This window comes from Anas acuta, chromosome 14, assembly GCF_963932015.1.
Source record: "Anas acuta chromosome 14, bAnaAcu1.1, whole genome shotgun sequence".
Classification (NCBI taxonomy): domain Eukaryota; kingdom Metazoa; phylum Chordata; class Aves; order Anseriformes; family Anatidae; genus Anas; species Anas acuta.
In genome coordinates this window covers 6,468,403-6,493,717 of record NC_088992.1, presented here as the reverse complement: position 1 = coordinate 6,493,717, position 25,315 = coordinate 6,468,403, and the positions used below count along the sequence as shown (strand labels likewise).

General features: G+C 42.3%; 1 protein-coding gene across 1 annotated transcript; it reads left to right on the top strand.

Moving 5' to 3' along the window:
* Window positions 1–8,895: 8,895 nt before the first annotated feature.
* Window positions 8,896–17,489, top strand: NMUR2 (neuromedin U receptor 2). The gene is made up of 4 exons (XM_068698405.1): window positions 8,896–9,615; window positions 14,364–14,448; window positions 15,359–15,484; window positions 16,418–17,489. The coding sequence occupies exons 1-4, from the start codon at window positions 8,896–8,898 to the stop codon at window positions 16,675–16,677; spliced, it is 1,191 nt and encodes a 396-aa protein (XP_068554506.1). The 3' UTR covers window positions 16,678–17,489.
* The last annotated feature ends 7,826 nt before the right edge of the window (window positions 17,490–25,315 follow it).

Genomic DNA, 25,315 nt, shown 5'->3' with positions numbered 1-25,315 from the left:
ATGCATTTCTAAAGACTGTGATCATCAACCAAAATAAAGCAAGCATAGCCTCTGGATGAAATGAAATGAAGGGCCCCACTGCAGTGGTGCTGGAATCTTTGGCTATGGGGAAACACCCCAAAAAATCCAGGAGGCTTACTGACCAAATCTGTAGCAATGAAAGAGCAACCAACAGGGCTTGAAGCCAGGAGCCTGGAAACCTTCAGGTCTAACCCTGGAACTACTTCATGCCTCGAGAAAAATTCTGACTGATTTCTATAGTCCATTTATAAGTGCTAGCAGACTATCCAGTACCAACTGATCATGCATTATATCCTCCAGAGAAACGGCAAGGTAGATTTAAGTAGGACATTCCCAGTGCTGCAAAAATTTGTGTTGTAGTCTTTCTCTTCTGTTACTGGTAACATAATGCTAGGAGCTGAAGCTCTGAACAGCCTTTAAGGTTTGAAGTCTCATGAGTACCAGAGAGACAGGCTCCCAGACACCACATAAATCTGCACCGTGGGCACTGCTTCCTTTCTCTTCTGGGATGATTGAATCATTTCAAACAGCCGAAGAGAGAATAATGAATAACAATGTAGGACTAATCAGGTTTATACACAGTGTTATCTTGGAAATAGCAATGGTAAAGAGCCATTCCTCAAACATTAGGAGTAAGTGCTGCCACTCGGGGGAACGCTGGGGAAGGCAGACCAATGCATACTAAAGTAGAACCAGCTGGGGAGCAGCTCTCTTGAAAAGGTCCTGGGGGTGTTGGTAGGCAGCAGTCAGAGCACGAGCCAGTCACCACAGTACCTAGGAGGAGGTCGCCCCATGGTGCACTGAGTGGTCTGACTGCACAGCAGACCCTGCTCTGAGCAGGTTGGACTAAAGACATCCAGAAGTCCCTTCCAGGCTGCATTAACCTATAATCCTATATCCTATTTACTTCCAAATTCCTCGTTGCTTCCTTTCTTTCTCTATTCCTTCATCATCTCTGTCTTTATCCCTATATGTTTTTCTATTTCTATATTCTGTTCATTTCCTTCTCTTAATTTCATTTTGCCATTCCATTTTCACTTCCAACCCCCTGTCTTTCTTTGTTCAGCTTCCTAAAAGGTTACTGTTTCAAGGTTTTTAGGTCTTATTCTCCCCCGTTTTATCTCCTTTCATCCTTTGCTGGATTGTTTTTCTTGTTTCAAGCAATATTGGTCTTTAGCTATTGATCTTTAAAAACAATTGAAAAATAAAACATCAGGCTTCCTAGTTGTGTTTTCCTTGCTTAATTTCTGATGTCATTTCAGATTTAATATTATTGTCATTTAAATACGGCTTGCTGTGTTGAAAGAATAATAACTTGACTCATATTTGAGTCACTTCTGTCTGCAGCAGAAATTTGTGTTATTAAAGGTATTGTAGAACATGTTCAGATGTTCATCGATAAGAGATATGTTTAGCATTTAGTACAGTCAGAGCAAATCAATAGAGTTCTGGGTCAGCTCAGCTCCAATTGTGGATCAGCATTTGCAAACAAGCACAGATAATGAAGGTTTCTTGGCCAGGCAAAGTTTCTATCAGTCTGGGTGGTAAATTGGTCTACCAGTGAGGTGGACTAAGCCAAATTTGTATAGCCACTGTACAGTTAGCACTGGGGAAGGACAGAGAGAGCTGCACTGCGGCAGCTGTGGCTTTGGTGGGCCATGGCGTAAGGAAGCACCCAGAGTTTTCATGCAGCCTGAAATGCAGGGGGCAAAGCCTTCCCTCCCTTGGCTGTTTGCAGGGATCTGTGTGGGGAGCTCCTGGACCTCAGCTTCAGCTTCAGCGTTGGGAATAAAACTCCTGACTCACAGAGTGCACTGAATCCTGGCAGAGGAGAACTGACCGGGTAAAACCACTGAATCCAAAACCACCAGGCCACAGAGGGGCTCAGGCCATCCAGCCTCACACCCCAGTGCTGCCTTGGAGAGCTCTTCTCACTGCATGGTGACCATCCCTGCCCTCCTGCTCCTCAGCTCTAGAGGGCATAGGTGGATTATTTTACCTTATTTTGGAGGTCTGCCTGGGATTGTCTCACTACTGAGCAGACAGCAAACCCCCAAAATGTTTTTGAGGTGTACACTGCAATTTGAAATGAGCTTTTTAATAAGTTGACCCAGTTTGCTTTGCATGCCTAAGGCCTGTTAGATTATTTGAAGACTGTAGTAAATTATCCCTCTAGCATGTATCTTTTTCATCACTGTTGTGTCTAGAGATTTCTTTCTGCCTCTAACCTTGTAACAGGAGACATTCAGAAGAACAGTACTATCCCTCGCTGTATTTAGCTAAGCCAAGATTCGGCTCCTGGGGATAGGCTAATGGAGAAAAGAGCAGGAAGAGAACATCATCTGCCAGCATATTAATGTTCCAAATTATGCACATCCTTCTCCATAAAGATGTTTTCATTAATTCCAAGTCAAATAGTATTGATTCTCAATGTGACACAAAGACAGGCGATCACAATAACCTAACTTACAGAGCAATTTGAACAGCAGCTGAGGAAGGGAATGGAAACTCTTGACAAGTGCTTTTGCCAAACAGTCACCTTAATGAGACATAGAATAATAATTTTACTGGAGCCAAGAAAATTTAGCATGCCTCGATAGTTTAAGCACACTTTCTAAAATTAAAGAAAAGTAAAAAAATGAGGTTTAATTTCCAGTTATTTCCATTATTGTAAATTCCATTATTATTATGTAAGCAGCTCTAAGCTAATTGTTTGTTAGAGTATAAAATAACACATCATTGCATTTCAGAGGGAAATAGAAGGTATACATAGTTTTCTAATAGGAGAAAAAATTTTCAGATAGAATTAATTATCCTTATAGTAAGTGTATCTTCACTCCAATCCTGAAACAAATAAATGTTTAGTTACCCATAACTCTCTTAGCATTTCTTTTACTATTTCCTTTATATATGATAGGTGCTATATAAATTCCATGGGTCCCATTTACCATCTTCATTGACAGATTCAGTTTTCCCATAACAAATTGCAAACTTTCTATAAACTCCAACAATGCAATGCATAAATGTGTTGTATTTCTTTGAATGTGATAGGAATCATCACTGTGATTCCTTCTGTCTCATTAGTGCATATGTCTGATACAGACTCTGTGATATAGTGTGGATTTTTTTCTTTAAAGGAGAAAAATCTTTGCCCAAATCCCAAGGTGAAGAAGAAAAACCAAATGGATGTGAGCTGAAAAATAATACTGATGAATCATATCGTGGAAAAAAAAAAAAAAAGAAACTAGGTAAGTGTTTTGTGGGTCAGACAATCAAGTGACTCAAGCTCTCCAAAGCAATGTATAAATCAAAGGAAGAAGAAACTGCAATGGAGTATCAATACTGTAAAAGGATGCAAAATGCCAGAGATGCCGAATAATCTGATTCTTTCTGCATAAACAAGTCTTGTAGTATCAGATCCCTCCTGACTCAGTCAATCTGAGTCATTCATCACTGTGCTTGCAGTTTCAGTACATTTTCTGCCATGACAATCCTTTCATCTTTCCCCATATAAATCGGAGTCACTTCACCATGATGGACACACTCAGTACAACAAGATTTTCTGCATCAGTGTTCTTTTTCAGCTCTTGTTGCTGCTCACCTGCCCATCAAGCCTGCACTAAATTCATACATGCCACCCACTGGCTTTTCAAAGCATGAGCACACACACCAACAACACACAAAAGGCTTACTAAAAGGGCACCATTCCCACTAATTTCTTTCATAAACAAAGTAATAAATTGCCGAAAGTAATCTCAGTAGGCACATCCACCCTGTTGGGTAAGAGAGGACCAGGGAGTGTTTGTTAGCACTGGGCTGCCCTTGCTGGCTTGCTCTCTGCCCTGTTTTTGGCTGCCCCAACGCCTTCTCCAAGACAAAGCTGAATATGGTTCCCTGCAAAGGCTGTTTCTGAAGGAAGGGTGAATAAGACTGCACAAAACTGGGGTCTACATTCATCTTGGCTTTTAACAATCTTGTTGTTAAACCCCATCATCCACCTTCCCTCTGCAGACCATAGCAGAAAACAACAAGCTCCTCCATTTCATATCTCTTACTTATCTTGTGCTCTGGTTTAGAACAAATCACTTTCTGGAAGTTCTCCTTTCCATTATTGACAAAAGTAAAAGCCTAAAAAATCAGCATAGACTCATTTGCTGTTTTTAATGACAAAAGTTAGGTAAAATGGGTTCCACTGCTGAAGTGGACTGTGTCTGCAGTGCCTAGGTAGATTGCCAGCTGTTCCTGGCCAAGAGGTGTGCTCCTGGCTATTTCCACTGTAGTCATGAAATCCACTTCTTGTGTGTGTTGATTGATATCCTGGGGACTTTAGTTATCATGTACAGCCATGGAGAAGCTGACTGCTAAGAGCCTAGATAATTGCAAAATGACTTACAATAAGGCATGGAAAGGCTGCTGCATACCCAGCTATTATTACAGCGCAGCTCCCTCCTCCAGCCTGTCAGGAGAGAAAATATACAAAATATACCTATGTATTTGATGGCATGCTGAATGTTATATTGAATACTTAGAAAAACATGGACTCACGCTCTTGCTAATTCAGTAAACTAAAAAATTCACAGAAGAAAAGCAACAAAAAAAGAGTCAATCAATGATCTTTAATTATAATTCAGTGATTTATAAGGGAAATTGAGTGATGTTTTTCTAGCAATTTTATTAAGATATTCAGTGTAGCACAGCTTAACATTTCTGCCTACCAGTAATGTGCCCTCTAACTTCCGTCTTCCTTGCATCCATGTGAGATACTTGGTACAAGTTCTTTAAGGACTGAGATTGTGAGCTTGAACTTGCAGTGCACAGAGCTCGGTGGCTCCATGTGCAGCTCTAAGGGCTCTGAGAAAAGAGTTAGGGAAAACCAGCTCAGGCCAGCTGGATAACAGTCCCCACAGGCAGAATTTCTACAAGATTCTGCATCTACCTTCAGTATCTGCAAGTTGGAGAAAGGGTGAAACTACGGAAACAATAGTCTGATGGCTGCACATGGAAATCAGAAATGAAGTGCTAGACTAGTTGCTGACAATAAGAACTGGTTGACCTGTTTTACCAAGGATTGTGGCAAACCCCATACATACCTCTTCAAGACCTTTCACTGAAGTAGAATGGCTTTCTAGGGGTGTACAGTGAGCATCTCCCTTGCAAACCCCGAGCTACAACCCAGGGCTGCTCAGAGAGGTTAGTTTAGGTCCAGGATGCCAACCAGGAACATCAGTGTGGTATTGCATCTCAGATAATCAACAGAATTAATTAATATGGCACAGCATGGCAGGAGAACAACTATATTATTTCTAATCCTACAGCCAGAACATTTGAAGCTGGATGAAGAACCTCTGCCTCACCGCACAGAAGTAAATACCTAAAAGAGCTTGTTTAGCAGGAATAAATTTCTATGTTCTGAGGAGAGCAAATATTCAGATTAGACCATCATAATGGACCATATTTCTTCAAAATATATCCCCCTGTAAGTGTGACCCACGGAGGATTTATACATTTGTTATATTTTGATTACCTGTATAATTCTCTGGCTCTTTTGATGAATGTGTTCAATTTTCCCTAAACCAAACCAAAAAAAAAAAAAAAAAAAATTGCTCACTATTTACTACTGATCTAATATAGAGTCAGTAATGAGTGCCCTTACAAGGGCTTTGGGAAACATGAAGGTACTTGAATTTCCTTGTTCTTAAATGTACACTGTACTGCCCTTAGTGGAACACAGCAGTGCACCACCGTAGTGCTCTTACATCAGATAAAGGAAAGACTCTGCTGAGTAAACGTGGCAAGAGAAATACCACCAGCATGAGGGCATAGGCAATCCCTAAGGGGATAATGCTACACTCGGACTAGCACTGGAATTTACCATGCCACAAAAACTTGTCTGGCTTTTATGTTGCCAAATAGTACACTGCAATTAAATATATTACATAACAAACCTTTGGTTTCCAGATATATTCTCCTCTCCTCATTGAGACAGATATGATAAACACTGAATAAAGCTCCAAGAAATGAATTGAAATATATTTTCCACTCTCCTGGCCCTTCTTGTCCTCTCCATCTGCCACTTAATCCTGCTCAGAGTGGCATGACTCCAGGGGTGGCCTGCTAGACAAATAGACCAACTTTTCTCCTGTGCCCCTACTTTTACAGCCAGTCAGTTCTCATGCCCAGCAGGATCAGACAGGATCCAGGAACAAGTGGAAGTAGATGCAGGTGAGCCTGGCACCCTGGCACATCCACACTTCCAAGGGCTTTCATGTGTTTCTACAGCCCATAGTTTTCCTCTCACAGAGCTCAAGACTGGCAAGGCTGCCTTGGTGGCTTTTTAGTAAATAATACTTTTTTTTTTTTCCTGCAAGACTGAATTCAAGCTAAACAGACCTCAAGTTTCCTTTTCACTTTCTCTATAATGGTTAATGTGTGTGAATCAAAATGAAGACCTATTTGGTAGCTATTTTGGTATCTAAGTGTTTTACTCACTTCAGTTATGATGCTGTATAGAGTAACTTACTGGGAGGAAAAAAAAAAAAAAAAAGAAGAAGAAATGGAAATAAATGAAAAATCAGTGAGAGACTGGAGAGGAGAAAAATCCTGAAAGTTAAACAGAGATGCAGGAAGTTTTTAGTCCTGGACAAATTGTTTACAACTATCTGTTATTTACAACAGTCACAACCATGCACCCTCCTAAGGATTTCCCTGTTCCTACCTTTTGTGGCAGCAGTAGTTCAAATCAAAATCAAATTCACATTATTCTGATAATGCTGAAATGCAAGGAACCTTGTTCATCTGCATCACTAAGGAAGGGAGAAACAGGTCAAAGGAGCACCCTTGTAGTTTACCAATCCAATAAACCCTAACACTCTGCTAAAAAAAAAAAGCTTCGGTGCAATGCAGGAATAAATCAGTGTATTCTTTCTGATGGAGACAGTCCATCAGAAATATGAAATGTGAGATAATTTCAGCAGGTCTGAAAGTTATCGCAGGCGACATGTTTCTGTCTTTTAGTACAGTTCATGTGGCGTATTATTCTGCTAATATTCTAAATGAATGCACAGGAGTAAAACAAAAAATCCTCGGAGCTACACGTTGGATATGCCACAGTGGGAACAGACCCTTGTTCTTTGCCTACTGCTGCTATTTTTGGAGGCAGTCCATGTTTACTACAGCAGTTTTTTTTTTTTCTTTTTCTTTCAGGGTTATTGAACTACAACTAAACCAGAAATTAAAGAGGGAAGGAGCAAAGAAGGCAGGATCTAAGGCAACTAAAATTTTGAAGACTTTTCTGTCTTCAGAAGAGGGGAGTTTTTCTGTAGGATCTGCTGTCAAACCACCTATAATGGAGTAGTTTACATCTTCCTCAGAAAGCTTGCTTCTGCCAGGATTTTGGAGGAGATGCCAGACAAGTGGACAGTTCTTTTGCTTCTGGGTGGTTAAAAATACACAGTTCTGGTTTAGGAGCCAGGGTTACTCAAGTTAAAAGGCTAGAACAAAGGAGGTGGTTCTTCATGTTCTTCATGAGGACTCAAAAAGCATCCTACCAACAGGTGTTGGGGTGTTAAATCTTACATCAGTTCAAGGGGGAGTTGGGTAGGGACTCAGAAGAGAAAACTAGTGAGAGCTACTGAGCAAATTGCACATCAGGCTGACAAAGTCCCCTACACTACACCAGATTTTGCAGTAATTTAATTCCAAAGAGCTTAACTTTCTGATTCTCAAAAGAAGACATCCATGCACCTCAAAGCTTTTTTGTTGCCATTTCTGTTGTTGTTTTAGAGAAATTCAGTAAGGAACCAAGAATTAATCAGGAGATAAATGATCTATAGTGACACAGCCATCGTCTTTGTATCAGACACTTCTTTGGCTCAGAAAGTACATTTGCAGAATAGTTTTCATCCAGGAAGAAATAAGTGTTCATAAGAATTCATGTAACCTTAATCCTAGAGGCACTAAATATGTTTTTGAAACAATATGGTCTTCAGAAAAATTCCCCAAACAAGGCTATCTAAAACATGGGATCAGATTCCAGTATTCTCAAACCTCCAATCAGCCCCTTTTGTCAACCCTCAATGAAAATTTTGTATGCACTTTGACACAACACTCCCTTACAAAACAGAAGTAGGAAAAATATTTAGATATCACTAAGAAGAGCAGTTAAAATCCTGTGTCAGATTTCAGGAGAAGAAAATACAGTATTAAAAAAAAAAAAAAAAAAAAAAAAAAAAAGGTTGAAACTGTATACTTGTCTAATTCCACATGCGTGACTACAAAAACAGGTTGGCTTTCTACAGATCACTATCTGTTTCCAAGTACTTGCTGCCATAGAAAACAGAGAATAAAAATCAACAGATATCAGAAAAATACAATTTTGATAATTTTTTTTTTCCTGCTTGTGGATTATAACTGTCTGTAGTATTAATATATTTTTGTATGTGTCTGATTTCCCACCCTCTGACAAATGTAAGCATCTTGCAGCAAGCTTCTCATCCTATATCTCAAATTCCCAGCTCTCTAAATCCTACGTTTCCTATTCTATGAGCGCATCTGTTACAGGAGCTGATGCAAGTAGCCAGAACCTCTTTTCTTACTCTATAATCTAATGCACTTAGTGAGCCAATGAATATGTGTGAAAGGAGGGGCTTTCTGGCTTAGGGACTCCTCGCAGGGGAACAGCTGTTCCGACAGCAAACACTCCACCGAAGCCAGGCAAGCACACTCCTCACATCTCTCAGTGGCTTTGTGCATCTAGGTTTGGCAAGACAACCCCTCTCCCTCCCTCTCTGCAAAAAAAAAAAAGTGAGTGAACTAGCACAGAGAAACTTAAAGAAGACTGGCTTGCAGTGGTGGAGCATTTTGGGAGGTCCCATGATGGCCTGGACCAGCAATACCTCCTGGTTTAACCACCTGGCTCTGCATGAAGAACGCTTCAGGAGGTACCTGAACAGCACCGAGGATTACTTAGCCTTCCTATGTGGGCCCAAAAGGAGCCATCTCTTCTTGCCCATGGCTTTGGTGTACAGTTTGATCTTCATTGTCGGGGTGATAGGTAACTTCCTAGTTTGCCTGGTGATCCTTAAGCACCGGAACATGAAGACCCCGACCAATTACTACCTCTTCAGCCTCGCTGTCTCAGACCTGCTTGTGCTGCTTTTCGGGATGCCCCTGGAAGTCTACGAGATGTGGAGCAACTACCCCTTCTTGTTCGGGCCCATCGGCTGCTATTTCAAGACAGCGCTCTTTGAGACAGTGTGCTTCGCCTCCATCCTCAGCGTGACCACGGTCAGCGTGGAGAGATACTTTGCCATCCTCCATCCCTTCCGCGCCAAGCTGGAGAGCACCCGCAAGCGTGCCCTGAGGACCATCGTGGTGCTCTGGGTCCTCTCTGTCCTCTTCGCCCTCCCCAACACGGGCACCCATGGCATCATGCTGCAGTATTTTCCCAACGGCACCCTGGTCCCTGGCTCTGCTACCTGCACCGTAGTCATGCCCATGTGGATCTACAACTGCATCGTCCAGATCACATCCTTCCTCTTCTATGTGCTGCCCATGGGGGTCATAAGTGTGCTGTACTATCTGATGGGGCTAAGAGTAAGTCCTGCTCTGACTGTGCTCAGTGTTTCTTTAGCTCTTGCTGTGTTTCTGTGTCTTTTATTTCCCCTTTTTTCTTGTCCATCTGGTTTACTCAAAAAGCAAAAGTATTTAAAACCCCTGAAAATAGTGGATATAACCCCTTCTTTGCTGTTATCCTATTCTTAAATGAATGTAGCTGTGGCTTGCAATAATTTACCCTGATCTTTTTGTAAAAAATTACTATCACTGCTGCTTGCATTTGAATGTTACTTAAATATCCTACTCTGTAGATTGATTCCAGCCTCTCAGAGATTTACACCTTTGTGGTAGAGACTAGAAATTGACCAAAAGGAAAATGTGAAAAGAATAAAAAGGAGTAGGCCGGTGATTGAATCGTACGTTTTCTGTTTTCCCTCTCCTTGTGACTATGGAGTTTCTATTACGCTGCTTTATTTTTCTTCTTCCCTGAAGAGGGTGATAATATTCACTTGTTAAAACTCACAAAGCTGTCATGAGCTGAAATGCTACCTTATTGCTGCAGCTAGCAATTTCAGCAGTCTTTTCTTTATATAACTATGGCACAGTTTCACCAGTGATTGATGCTACCTTAGAGTTCACATTTGTGCTCTCTTCAGAAAGTGGGACTAGTTTCATCAAGTATTATTATTTAAATACAGGGATAAAACAATCAGTATCGCAGTATTATTAACCTACATACCTACATAGTCCAGCAATGCACTGCTAATCATAGTGAGTCCATGTGGTTTTTTTATCCTTCTCTTACATTACCTGCATTTTGAAAATATAAAACCTATCTCACTGCATTGAATACAATTTAGAGTTTTAAAAGCTGTGTGTGATCATAGAGCAAGAAAGGGATGCAATATGCATGTGGAGACAGATTAATTTACCAAGTAACATGCAAGAAATTCAACCAGTTCTGTGCTAGTTCATATATCATTTTGTTGTGCTGGCTGATATTTATGGTTATCTGAAACTGTAGAAAAGCAATCTTTCCCTACTTGGGAAAAAAACACGAGGATTAACAGCCAGAAGTCTACAGCACACAGATCTTTGAAGCAATGAATGGGTTAAATGATTGCAATATCACAGTTCAGTAGCTACTGCAGTTTTTTTGCATAGTTTCATTGTTTCTTTGATGATAATTTTGCAAAATAAGACCTCTGTGTGTGTGTGTGTGTAAACTAGTAGCTGCTAAAAAAAGAAAAGAAAAAAAAAAAAAAGAAAAAGAAAAAAAAAGAAGAAAAAAAAAAAAAAGATAAATCCCCAAGCTAATAAAAAGAAGTATGAAAAGTGCCATAACTTCTATTTGTGGCACCAAAAATTCTTAATCCCCACCCCAGAAGAGAAGCTGGGTGCCAAACAAGGCCTGCTACCTGGGAATATCTGTATATTCACAGATTTGTTTAAGCTGTCTTTCCTGAGGGCTGCAACGTTCATTGTTTAAACCTCTGCTTTTCTGAATATCCGAATGCTACTTCCAAATTTAAAGTGCCCATCCCTGATATACCTGCATTGCGTTCCAAGTTGTGCTAGGCAAAATCTTTTTTTTTTTTTTCTTTTTTTTCCCCAACAGAAATGATAGCAGAATAGTGTGTGTATATAATTTTCAAGAGAAGACACTTTTTATCTACTCACAGCTGATGAAATCTCTGAAGCTTCAGCAACACTCCAGAATCTCCTGAGTGTCCTGTATTGCTCTTAGACTGTAGTGCAAAAGCTCAGAGTTGATCCAAAGGTTGTACAACAGCTCCAACTTGGCAAACCGAGTCATGACCTTTACCAGCCTTTGTAGAAAGGGAATTTTCTTGCCAAAGTTTCTTCTTCAAGCTTTGCCAGTACTCAGGAGTGAGCGCCTCAGGATATAATGCAGAAGGAGGCATGCATGACATGTTAAGGAGCTATGAGAGGGTAGCAAATGTGTCATATGCCAGCTCTTCATTTTCAGTGAGAACGTGGGGAAGTGGCTGCATGGAGAAGCTAATCCCAATGGTGCTGATACAGGAGATAGGCTTGCACTGCCTGAGCAGCAGCCTGTGTTGCAGCAGGATTTGGGGCAGGGGCCTGGACCCTTTCCTTCAAGCTGACTTCTAAAAGGAGACAGGAATGGGGGCCTGTATCCAGCTGTCTAATAGTCAGATCAGAGTTATCTAGGATTTTTGACAGTCACTGACAAGTGTGGAGAGCCCACAGACCTATTTATCCCACCTACCCAAATTGTCTATGAAGGGGATCTAGATAACGAGATGTGACCAGACTGACCTCACCTAGGCAAAGTTCTTCTGAGTCCAGCACATCACTTGCCCTGGGTAACACATTGGGCACATGAAAAATTTTATGTTAACTGTCTTTGAATTCAGAATACTTATTCTATAGTGTGGAATTAATCTTGATTTTCTCATCAGAATCTATTTTGCCTCCCTCTCTCATGCCCCCATAAAATACTCAGTTGTTAACTCCAGGAGCAGTTGTGGGCAGTGGCTGCCTTTGGCAAATTAATGCAGAGCCCAGCATAGCTGTGGAGGGGTCTGTTCCCTGTCCATGGAGGTCGTCCTGCACACCTTGTGCCCACTGACACGTTTCCCTTTGTAACTGGGGAGAGCTCACAGTGCGGCAAGGGCAGCTCAGCAGATAGTTGGCATTGGCCAAATCACTCGGGATTTGCATGCCTTAGCACAAGCCATGTGGCTTTTAAACACCAAATTTTCCATCAGCTGGAGCAAACATTTGATCACTGTTTGTGTCAGGTCGTGTAACTTAAGGAGAAAGTTTGTCCTGCTTCTGCTGAGTTGCCTCACTGTGTTTGCCTGGGGATAGGTGAGGCCCTAATTTCACTCTGCCTTGTGATTTCTAGCATGAAATGCTGTAGCTAATTACGATGTGGGGGAAAAAACTAATTTTCAGCTTGTTGCTTCAGACACTTTTAATTCTCTTGCAGAGAAGGGGCAGCATTCATCTCCAGGCGATCCTATCTACTCTCACACATCTGCGGTGATGTAAAACCATTATCTTGGCAGGACTTCTTCTGTCATACCCTTGGCATGGACTTAAGCTACAATCCATGTCATAAACTCATTTCTTCTTCTTCTTCTTCTTTTCTCTTTGCCATAACTCATTATTTTCTCAAATTGCAATTACTGAGTTATTTTTACTAGATACGCCCCCATGTATTATCGCTTAAGGCTAAAGAGGAACCTTAAAACATCATCAAATGACAGGAGAAAGGTACAAAATAAAGATACGTGTGTCTCTGTTTTATTACAGCATCGGAGAGCTGTATTCTATGAGCCTTTGGAATATTCCTGGAATAAATTACTGTTGGGACTGAAAACCACTGAAAGGAAGCTAAGGATTTCAATCAATCTGAGCAATCATTTATCACTAGACATGTTACAAATCAGCTTATTTTATTCCTTAAGCAACAGTGGCTATGACTTAAAGTCTCAAAAGGTTATAATATAAAATAACAGGAAGCTGAATGGCACTATAACTGAATATAATTCAATTCATATGTGTTTCTTCTTTATTGGTTTTCTGAATAAACAGCATTGAAAGAAAGTCTCTTTGATCAAGATTACAACTACTTAATAAAACAAAAATAAACACATTTAATCAAAAAACAGGAAAATCACTGTACAAAATATGAAAGAAAGTAGCACAACTAGCATATTTTCATAAGAGTTTTTACAAGTCCAGATTGGTTTTTATCTTTTCCCTTATTCCTGATATTCTTTTCCATGTAATTTAAAGATTTTTTTCCAATTTCTCTCTGTTGAAAAAGGCATTACTCTGAAGTTGTTGGATAATCAGCAGTTCTCACTTCAAGAAGCTAGATGCAATTATGCAGTTTCTATAGATGACTCCTTTTATAATCAAAGAAAAAAAGTGTTTTTGTCCTGATTATCTTGGCACAGTCTTTTCATCACCAAAGCATCAGTGCTCTCACCTTAAGCATACTGGGGAAGCATTCCTTATTTTTTAGAAGTCCAGGGAAAATTGATTAAAATAAAATAAAATAAAATAAAATAAAATAAAATAAAATAAAATAAAATAAAATAAAATAAAATAAAATAAAATAAAATAAAATAAAATAAAATAAAATAAAATAAAATAAAATAAAATTAAGTTAAATTAAGTTAAAATTGTAGTTGGGCAGAGTGTGTTTGAATCTGCGTACGTCATGTGCATTGTTTGTTTGCAATAGAGCCTATATGGGTTTTGTTCATCAGATGGACTGAATATCAATTAGTCCAAACACTCAGGGCATGAAACAAACTCCCTTGAACTCTACACAATTTTTTTTCCAGTGATTACAGCTGTGTTTCACTAAGGCCTCTCTGGGGTATTTTTTGGATCATTGGTTTGTGCTTAATTGTGGGGAACCCTTTCAGAAAAATAAACAAACAACCAATATTTTGCTAGAAGACAAAATAATGTTGAAATTGAACACAAACTGTGAACCAAATATTGACTCATTGAGAAAGGACGAGTGGGGAATGGAAATCTAAATTTGCTGTTAGTATGCAGTCTCAGATACATAAGTCTGCTGATTGTTATGAATCTAAGGCTTCAATGCTCAGTATAGACTAAAACTGAATTTTAAATGAAGATTTCTTTCACTGAGTCCTGAGTTGCCTCAAATTTTGCCTTCTTAAACTCAAACTACAGCTATATCAAAAGCAACATGTGTGGTGGCGTTATCATCTCCTATCTAAGCTCTTCTTCTGCTTCCCTCCTTTTGCCAGTTGAAAGGAGACAAATCTTTGGAAGTGGAGGAAATGTCTGTGAATGTCCAGAGACCATCCAGAAAATCAGTCACCAAGATGCTGTGTAAGTAGTGGTGCCTTCCGTGTTCTGTTTACCGTGGCCAAGAGTGTGCATGTAACTCTCATATAGATAAGGAACGTATATATAAAAATATTTTTTGAGTTAATTCCTAAACTAACACTTTAGTGAAATACTCAGTGACCAGGTCCAAGCAGTGGATCCAGGAGTTAGGAGTAGCTGTGCAGGCTGACAATCAAAAGGCAAATTTTTGTCCTTACCATACCACCACAGGTTTTATCCCTCATTCCAAAACTGGCTTTTGCAGCCCTCTTTCTCAGGGTGAAAATGACATTTCTTGAGCTGCTTTGGCTCCCAGAAGCTACATTTCATGTGCCTGTAATGCACCACAACACAGGCCCTGCTTATGAAAATGAAGGTCCTGTCAAGCCACGTTCGTCACCTGCTACTGACTTCATCACTAAAACCTTCCCAAGAAAAAGTAAGACCTACGCAGACTCACACGTTATGCAGCACTCTGGAGAGCTGGTGCTGCAGCTACCCTGAAAGCACTCGCAATACTTCATAATTTAGGGCTGTCTTTAAGACGAAGTAAACCTTGTTACTGAGATGATGTTTATGCTGGAAATGTAAATCACCTTCAATATTTCATCCAACAGCATTATTCTTTAGGCAGCTTAAATCCCCTTCTGAACTGGGAACCTGTATTCTGAAATCAGTCTGATTTTCTCTGCCCCATGACCATGACCACACATGTTCGCAGGCACCATCTGGGGTAGGTTTGCAAGAGTCCTTACTGTAGTCACCAGAGGCCTTGCTGTGCACAGAAGCAAACTTTTTTCTTTCATGCTGAGTGTTTCCTCCAGCTTTCTGAACTGGCTCTGCTCTGTGCTGGCCAGTGAACCCTGTCCTCGCATAACCAGCTAGTTTTTCTTCTCCCCTTTCTCTGTGCTAGTTGTCCTCGTGATGGTTTTTGCTGTCTGCTGGGCTCCGTTCCATATTGATCGCCTCTTCTTCAGCTTTGTTGTGGAATGGACTGAGCCTCTGGCTAATATATTCAACTTAATTCACGTGGTGTCAGGTAAAGGTTTCTTCTTCCTCTTGCACAGGGGCTGGCAAAATGTATTTGTGGGTGTTTTATCTGATGGAGTCATTTATTTTTTGGTGACATGAGGCATGCATAAAAGGTTTTTTGATCTTGGTAGCCAGTGATGATAACTGTGCCTCAGACTAGACGCAAATTTCTGCAACTTTCAAGATGTTGTCCAGTACAGCTGTGTGAATATTCATTAAGGAAAAAAATTAAAAGAAAAGATATTATGTATCATTACCAGCTGTTTTTATTTCTTGGAAGTGCTCAGAAATGAATGCTGCTGTCATTCAGCTGCTTCTAATGAATACACAGCAGCAGGCATCATCCTCCAGAGGGGCTCTCAAGCTAACAGGAGACCTTACTGAATGGTAAGACAACAGACTTACCTGCTGCCTGGAGCCGGGTGATATAACCAAACATTTATGGCCCAGCCAACCATAAAATGAGGGCTTTTTCAAGGAGGAATCTTATTTTCAGTATATCACAGGAAAACACTGAATATGGCCATTCCGCAGCTCAGACAGATCCAATCTCGTGCAATTGTCCTGGGGTGCTGCAGGGAATTAGCTCCCCTCAGCTGGAAGTTATCTTCTGGCAGCTCTGGCAGGGCACCAGCCATGCAAATCCCGCTGGGGGATGAGGGCTGGAGGCAGGTTGGTGCAGCTCAAAGGAGGTGGATCATGAACAGCTGGAGACAGAGGGCTGCAGCCCATGCTGCCTACTGCTCTCCCCTCCCCATAAACTGCAGGGCCTGAGCTGCCCTTGTCAAGGTTTGCCTCTGCCTCTGCCTGGGTTCTGGCTGTCCAGATGCGCTGCCACCCAGCCCTGGTGGAGCAGCACTGGCAATGACGAGATTTTCCTCTTCTGGCTTTGTTCCACCCACAAATGAGGTCTCTCTCTCCTTTCTCCTTGTTCTCCCAGGTGTTTTCTTCTACCTGAGCTCTGCCGTGAACCCCATCATCTACAACCTGCTGTCTCAGCGCTTCAGGCTGGCTTTTCTCAGCGTCATCTCTCCTCGCTGCAGGCACTGGGCCCCTAAGCACCCCACCAGCCAGATTCCTGCCCAGCAGAGCATCTTCGTGGTTGAGGACCACAACCTTGCAGACTCTGCTGAAGACACAAGCGTCCCTGGCACCCACAGGACGTCTGTCAGCAGTTCTCAACTCTCCACTGGTCTGTGACTTGTCATGCTGTGATCCACATGAGAGGGAAACTGAAGGAAACGACTTTGCGAAATAACAAGAGACAGTCCTAAAAGACCAATTTCAGAAAGAAGAGCTCACAGACTGTGTCTCAAAGAATGAACGAGTGAATAAATGCATGAGGAGACTGTAATTAGTAGGTTATTGAGAGGCATTGTATTACCCTCAAGCTAATGGGAGGGTTGGAAATCTCAGTTCACTGTCTGCAAGCTCTGCCAGCAAAGACCTACTTTACAGAAGCAGCACCCACTCTAAATGCTGCCAGCACAGGAGAGGGACACAACTTATCCAAATCGTACCAAATGGCCTTTTTGTACACCAGCCTAAACGTCAGTTTTTACTCAGCTTGAACTGGGACAATTTTCTGGACAAGCCTTGTCTGCCCACTTCTGGCTTTAGGGAAGCCACTCCCGTTTCTGTCTCCAGTGATCTTGAGATGTGTCTGTTACAAACCTCTTGCGGCAATATGATCAAGTTAATATGATTAACGACCCCTGAGCTGAGCTGGTACACCTCAGACACCAGCACCAGCGGTCGCTATTTCTAGACCAGAAGAATGAGGAACCGAAGGTTATACAAAGCAAACTTTTGCTTTCCAAGATAGGTAAAGGTTGGAGTGGAGGGTGGTGAGTGAAGCCTTGCATCGATTTGTCAAAAAACTGCCCTCTAGTGGGTTATTTTTTAGAAGTCTCGAAGTCACTGCTGTACCTCCTTGCACTACGGCTGACTACATTTACTCAGTGCTGAACTGGCCTGTGCAAGCCATGAATCTGTCTACATTACCTGGGAAATAACCATTACTGGAGGCTAAGGATATTCCCTCGTCCAAAATGAAGCTAGTGGAGGATAACTGCCCAGGGAACCTCAAAGGTCTGCAGCCTCTGCAGGTTTATCCTGCACATCAGATGATTTTATTTCTGTCCATCTCCCTGAGCTGAGTCTGACCATGTACTGGTAGGTTCCTATATGCCCCCACCCTGCAGTTTGCAGCAGTTTCTTCTGTTTCTGGCTGATAAGACTCCAGGGTGAGGTAGGACTTGGAGGTCTCATATCTGGAGTCCCCTTTTCCCGCAGCTCAAGGGGAATTTCAGCCCCTGTCTTCTGCCAGACCCATTTTACCAGCTGCATTCTTGAGAAACAGCCAAGGAGAAGGTAACAGGTACACACAGGGCCCTGGAGAGCAAAGACAACTCCTGCTTCCTGAAGACACAGCTGAAACGCTTTGCCACCCCCAGGTGGACACTCTAGTGATATCAGTGGCATTTACACCTGTAACCAGTCTCGCATTATCATTTTTCTCTCTACTACCCCGTAAGGTGCATTTTCCCCCAGACTTACCGTGCCAGCCATGCCTGGCCGCCTGCGTGCTGCTGAGGCCCTGGCTCTCAGTTTGCTCAGGGTGCAGTGCTCCCAGTGAGGGGCTGGGACCACCAGGGCAGAGGCTGTGTGGGATTTCCCCCCTCACCCTGTACATCAACCCCTGTAATTCCCTAACTGACCCCACAGGGTTCTGCTCCCAGCCCAGCGGTGTGCCACAGAAAGCTCATTTTCTCCTCCGCTGTCCTAGACACCCAAACCAGAGAAGAGAGAGTCTAGTTTGACATGCACACCCACCATATGATAAAGACGTTCCTCTGCAAGGTTCTGTGGCTCTTTGAATACATCTTATTCATTTAGGACCAGAGTGTGACCTGTATTGGGGCACAGATCTGTCCGTGAGTGCTGCCATCCTCTGCAATTCTATGTTAAATGCATCTCTGACTTGCAGGTGGCCAGTAACTCACCTTCAGTTTTGAATAAACTAGCATAAAAAAACTTCTTTTTGTCCTACAAGCAGTTTTTAGCACATTTAATTTAGCATCAGTCAAAAGAGGTCACACTGGTAACCACAAATTATTGAGCTTTTTGGCCAAAAAACAAAAACAAAACTGAAACCATTTAGTCTTGCATCAAGACAAACATTGTTTGAAGATGTTATTGGGTAGACATGTCAAAATTCTGCTAAATTCTGATTAAAAATAAAAAAATGCAATGAATAAAATGAGTGCTGGTTTGAGGTTGAATGCCCTGAGCTAGCACAGCTTGGTACCCAACTCATTCCTGAGGGAGGATTCCTAAAGGACAGTCAATGTGCTTTGTCCTTACCATGTATTCGATGTCCACTGGAGGCTTTTCTTCCCAAAAGGTCAGTGTTTGAGTGTGTTATTTATCACTCTGCTCTGTTATTTACCTCTCTGAATTTTGGAAGCTGGTCACAAACACGAAAATAATGGGAAGATGGATAGATATGTCATGAAAGCCCAGGATACTCCTCTATTTGTGCATTTAGTTGCTTTCATAGCCAAGTGCTGAAAAATGCTGGTAAATTGTCAAGATCAACAACTCACTTTCCCCAAAGTGGTCTGGTATGATGAAAATATATTTATTTGAAATCAAGCATGACTTCCTAGGCAGAATTATCTATTGATTTATTTCTCTGCCTCGCTTTCCCTCTGGGAAACATGTGAGCGTGTGAGAAGAAATTGTAGAGTGCAGGGGCAATGCTCCAGCACCGCGAACAAACCATGGACAGTTGGAAATGGGTTGCAAGGAAGCTCTTAAAGGAGAGAAGAATTGCCTGCATTGCTGATGAGTGGTACTCAGATCTAATGCCAAGTTCAGTACTGAAAAAAAAATAAAAAAATAAAAAATCATGACAGCAAGTAGACAATTCTGTTCAGTTTATATGAAGAGTTTTTGGAAACTACAGTGTTTTCAAGTGTTTAAACCATGGCTTGTCAGTAAAACTAAACAGATACTTCAGCTGCAGGGCTGGTTATATGCATCTGTGTAACATGAAAATAAACTTACTGAAGTCCCCCTTCCTATGTCTAGTCTATCCTCCAGCAGTCCTTATCTCTCTTGTTTCTCCCTCTGATTTCACGAGTAGCAAAAGATGGAGATTTCCATATAGCAAATATATAGCAAATTGCTGGTCTATAGAATTTCCATATCAAATGGAAATTAAACTAGGGAAAATCATGGTGACAAAAATAGAAAAAAATAATAATCTGGAGTTTTATTTTCTATAGTAAGCTGAAGAGGAATAATAGGAAAGGACAACAAACTAAACAACACTCTTGCAAGGATTAAAATCTGGTTTTAGAATTTGGGTCAAGCTGATGCAATGATGGCAAAAGTCCTTCAGAGGGAGCTGGGGGATAAAAGAGGTTGGAAAGAGATTCTGCAGAGAATTCCCCAGTTTGGGCCTTGCAGATTTCACAGTCCAGGAAAATAAACACTTTTGGGGTTGTTAGGAGCCAGCATGCACTGTGAGGACACCCACACAGAAAAACAGTGAGTATCTTGTGCATAATTCAGGACCAATTTGCCTGAAAAAAAAAAAAAAAAAAAAAAAATGTATGTGTAAAGTAGGCATGGGCCCCAGTGTAAGAATTTCATCTGTATAGTCAAGGGTTGTTAATTTTCTTCCACATTTCCTTTGCTTTCACATTTGGCTAGTCACTAGCCTGCTGTTGCCCCAGACACAACTCATTTACTGCCAGGAGTGGAAGACTGGCTGTTACTGTCTAGACTTTGTGCAGCACTGGAAAGTTGCAGCTGTTGTTTTTAAGGGAACTTATCTTAAACCCATTTAATTTTTAAAGATATGTTTGTTTTAGGAGTATTAGAGCTGTTGAAGCAATTTGCTTCCCACCAGCACAGCTAATTCATGAATGAGACACTGAAGTCTTTCTTGTAAAAGTCCAAATAACTTTTTCATACCTCCTCCGCTTATACTGTGCTCTGGGATGCAGCGAAGTTCCTTCCCAGAGGAACTGCCTTTTGTCTTTTTTTTTTTTTTTTTTCTTTTTTTGCTAGAAATGGGTTTTCCAGAAGAGACCCAGATGTCTACTACATGAAGAGCTCCATCAGAGGAAGCCTGGATTCCCTTTACAGTCAAAGGAGGAAAAAAAGCTGTGCTAAAATCAATTTATCTGACCTATTTCAGTCAACTACCTGAAGTGTTTTGTAGGTAGTTTTTATGCATATTTTCTACTCTTGCAAAGCAAAGCCAAGCAGCTAAGTGCAGGTCACCTTGAAATGCTGTATGTTCTTGGTTTCGGTGGCTGCAGAGCAGGTGTTTTGTCAGTCTTTTCCAATTTGTATTCTTTCTTTAGAGCTCAAGAGATCCCCTTAGAAATGACTCACCAAGAAAATCGTGTTCCAAATGAGCAAAGCAAATGGCTAGCAACTAACTCATGGCAAAGCAGTGGGACAGAAGAGACCAGCATCCTCGGGAGGCTCACCTACCTGGTCGTTCACCGACTGAGGGCTGGTGCCTCTGGGATGCCCAAACCATGTTCTTGCAAGCTGAGGATTTCTGAAGTGCTGGATCTGTCCTTCACATCCTCTCTGAGATGGAGAGAACCCTGTTTTCAGGCTTAGTTCTGCTCTGCTGGTATGAATGCAGGGGAGAGGGTTAAGTGTCAAAAGAAAGATAGTGCTCCAGAAGCAACCACTGTCCCAGGTCTGAGCTTGCACATTCCTTTCCATACTTCTGTAGGAGCTGGCAAGGGCAGGAAATATATTTGGCCTGCCACAGACTGTGCAAATAGCTACCTAAACTCCATGGAAAAGCTCCAAAGGGAAGTCGTTTCAGGCTGCTGTTGACTGCAGTGCAGGTGGGCTGGGCAGCGCTGAGCAACTGCAGCAAAGCCTCAGAAGAACATCACGGTTTGGGAAAATAAAAGCACTCCCCAGCCTTTCTGGGAGGAAGGAAATAAAACACCAGTAGAGGAACTTGGAGTTACAGTTATTGTTTATTTAAACACATACATGCTGGAGTTTCTGCTAGTTGGCTTGGTGGGAAATATCACAGGCAGATGGTTTCTCTAAATGAGAATGAACTTGGCTAGTGCCACACAACCCCGCTTCCCCAAAGCCCTGCAATGTTTCCTCCCAGCTCATATCACCCATTCCTGCAGGAAACCAGCCCACAGAAATACCAACACTTACACGCTGCTATTACAGCAGCAAGGACAGGACCCTGCACCAGGACTTAGGCACACACAATACATGCTGGGGTGGCAAGAAACCATTCCTGGCTGCTTTGCAGTGACCACCCACCTCCCTGCTCCCGGCCCAAAGTAACACAAAGCAGTTTGGGATCCTGCAAGGATGACCAGGCAGTTGACATCAGTCCAGTTGCATCTCGTTGGCCTATGCATCTCATCCCCAAGGCAAGGAGCTGAGTCATGTGCTGCTCACTCTCTGCATAGAACAAGGAATTGTCCCCAAGGCTGTGCCTAGCACAGCGCCTGACAAATCCCAGTAAGACCACTGTGGTACTCCACAAGGCAGTGGTGACTGCCATCCATGATTCACCCTTACCTCACTCCACTTTTTTAGCGTCCCTTGCATTAGCAACAAGGAGCACTTGTACAAGTGTTGGCCTCCATCTGGTCGCTCCAGGTCTCTTTTCTTCTCCTCTCTTCCCTTCCATGGGGAACAGGTATATATTGAAGAACCCTCCCTTTCTCCCCCCAGCCATACAGCCCCCGTCTTTTCACTGCTAAGATATTCCGCTGAGAATTGACTCTTTCCCCTGCAACTTTATTTGCCAGCTGTAGGGTTTTCACACCGTATTTGTATTCCAGTCCCGATTTCAATTACCTGGCTAACCTTTTCAATTTTCACAGAGAGTGAGAATCAGAAAACAGCAGGTCCCTTATTACAGCTCACACTGGCGGGGAATGTTTCGCCCCCCTTCCCTCCCCCATGTTTGCAGGAAAGCTCTGTCAAATTCAGACAAACTCATTGATCATAACTTGTCTATTTACTTATGCTTTGCTGAATGTTAAGTATTCCGATCCCTTCTGCAGTCCTCTTTTCCCTCCTCCTTTTGGCTTAAATGTGCTGTTTTTCATATCATTTCTAAAAGCCAAGGAGAATCAGCATTAAGTCTTTACCCTGGAGCTTGACTCCAGTGGGAACTCTCGCCAGGGTCAAATACTGGAGAAGGTAAAAGCTTTGTGCTTCAAGAGGGGATGGCTGCTGATCTCTGATAAGCAAGGCATGGTGCTTTTCTCTCCTTATTTGTGTGTCTCTGAACACTTTCCAGTGGAGGCTCAGGGTGTCACCGGGCTCTCCCTTAGACCAGGAGGCAAATCTGGCTCAGGACATCACTGCTGATCCCAAAGCCACTATTCTGCCAATAAACTGCACTGCCCACAGCTGTCACCCATGGGCAAAATCATTTCCTCCTCCTTTTTGCCTTTCTCAGCTCCCCAAGTCAGGACTCCACCCTTATCTCCCTAATTCTTCTGAACTGAGGTCTGTCTGACCCATCACTCAGCCATCCAGCCCCTAAAATTTTTATTTTATTTTATTTTATTTTATTTTATTTTATTTTATTTTATTTTATTTTATTTTATTTTATTTTATTTTATTTTATTTTATTTTTCTGGGAAAGGAGCTCAACTGTGTCCATCCTGCTCTCTCCAGAGACCTCTCCCAGTTGCTCACAGCTCCTGCCTTTCTTCTGAGCCGCTGGGAAGTGAGGCTTTCCATCTATCCATTTTGCAGCCTGCCAAAATTCATCACAACCACTGAGCTCCACAACAGTCAACTTTACAAACTGCCTGGCTAATGCTTCTCTTGTGCAGATGCCCAGGGCGCTGCAATCTTTCCACCTCTTCCTGCTCTATTCTGATGTGTGCAAAGTGCCCACTTTCGGTGTCTGTGCCTATTGGAATCTGCTCTGGGTTCAAATCTGAATTAAACCGGAGTCCTATTGAGTCTGAATACTGGATGTACTCAGCCTGGAATGGCCTCAAATTATTTGCACAGTCGGTCAGCCACACACCTTTATAGGTCAGAAGGGTCTGAAGAAGGCAAGGAGCAGATACCTGCTCTGAAATCTGTATGTGCAGCCTCTAAGAGCACTTGTACACACCGTTCCCTGATTTACAGGCCAACGACACCAGTCGGTGCCCACTGGAGGTCACTCTTGTGCCGTGAAAGCCTGCGTGGGGAGTGATGCAGGGGGTGCCCTGTGAGCAGCCGGGACCCTAAACAATCCACGTGTGAGGTGCAAACGATGCCTCAAGAGAGAACCCATCCCAGATCTTTTTTTTTATGATGATTATTATTTTTTTTTTCCCCCTTATGGTCAAAAGTATCCAGTGGATAAACTCGGTGGCATCATTATTGTACACAGGTTGCACGCTGCGGATGAGATATTGACGCAAGACCAACACAAGTCCAGCCATACCTATTTCAAAGCCATGTTCCTTGCCAGAGCAAGTAAATAAGATTTATGTTGAACCCCAGGGTCCTAACTTCACAAAGCCACCTCCTCCCACTCCTGTGAGACAGTCCAAGAAGGGCTCAACAAATATTTGATGGGAAACAAACTTCTCCAGTTAGACACTTTGATAAAACAGATTTCACCCCCCCCAAGAAAAGAATCTGTGCTTTTACTGCAGGATCCCACAGACGCCAGCGAAAACTCAGCTCTGTCTCTACCAAGGATTGGTAACTCTAACATTTGCATAAAAACTATGTATTGGTAAAGCCAACACAGAAAATGGAAGTGTTCAGTTATGACCTCCTCTGCTTCTACCCATCTGTCTGGGGCCCAGATATTCCTTATTTCACCTTCACGGTGATTTATTTTTTCTCTCTAAATCAAGGATGAGCTGTCCTGCCTTGCCTCCAGTCAGGCCACATCTGGAGTGAAGGATACGCATCATCCACACTCATTCACTGCAGCTCATGGCTGAAGTGACAGCCAACATTGAACAAACCCTCTGTTGGCCCTGAAAAGGACAACCATAGGAAGGCTTAAGCACATATTTCTTCTGCTTTGCTGTAAGAGATAAAGAGCCATTCCTTTTCTACACAGCAATAGAATTATTGATCCCCACCATTGGCTTCCTCCTCTGTGAATGATCAGTTATCCTCTGGTGTTAAACAAGCTGCAATTATGCATTCTAAACACCCGGAGAATCACAAGGGTCAAGGTACCTTCTGATCTCCTGCCTCTCGTTCCCATTAGTATTCCTGTCTGCATGGCCTTGTGCATGCCACATCTTTCCAGCAAGAGAAATGCTGTCTCAGTCTCTCCGTCCCTCATCACTCACACTCACCTCCTACCTCTAGCAAAGGTTTTTTCCACATGGAAAAAAAAAAAAAAAAAAAGACAAGGTGGGGCCACTGCAACAACACAATAATATTGGATCTCCATAATTTGGTAATAAGTCCATAAGTCCACAGCGTGGCCATGGCACCGGAAACATTAATTGGAAGATGTGACCCTAAGCAGCCCAGGACTTCACCAGCCCAGTGATGACACAGACAGAAGGCTGGCAAGAAAGGGATGGCGAGTATCCTTGCATCAGCCCTTGGAAGTTGCCACATTGCTGCATGCTGGAAACTGTGTTAGGAGAGTAGGATGCACTGTTCTCATTGTAATCCATATGGGCAAATTACATACCAGTGAGCTTAGGCCAAGGCAGCTTTCATGTTATTTGCTTTGCATATTAACCAAATTTGCATGTAGAGGTAAACAGGGGGCAGTAACAAAAGAAACACAAACCTCTGCCATTTTGTAGTAGATGAAGCTCTGGTTTCT

Bases quoted from the DNA above. Each gene is read 5' to 3' on its own strand.
- NMUR2 (XM_068698405.1), top strand. From the start codon at position 8,896: ATGGCCTGGACCAGCAATACCTCCTGGTTTAACCACCTGGCTCTGCAT. The intron at 9,616-14,363 runs GTAAGTCCTGCT...TCCTTTTGCCAG, and splicing joins ACTATCTGATGGGGCTAAGA to TTGAAAGGAGACAAATCTTT. The intron at 15,485-16,417 runs GTAAAGGTTTCT...TTGTTCTCCCAG, and splicing joins CTTAATTCACGTGGTGTCAG to GTGTTTTCTTCTACCTGAGC.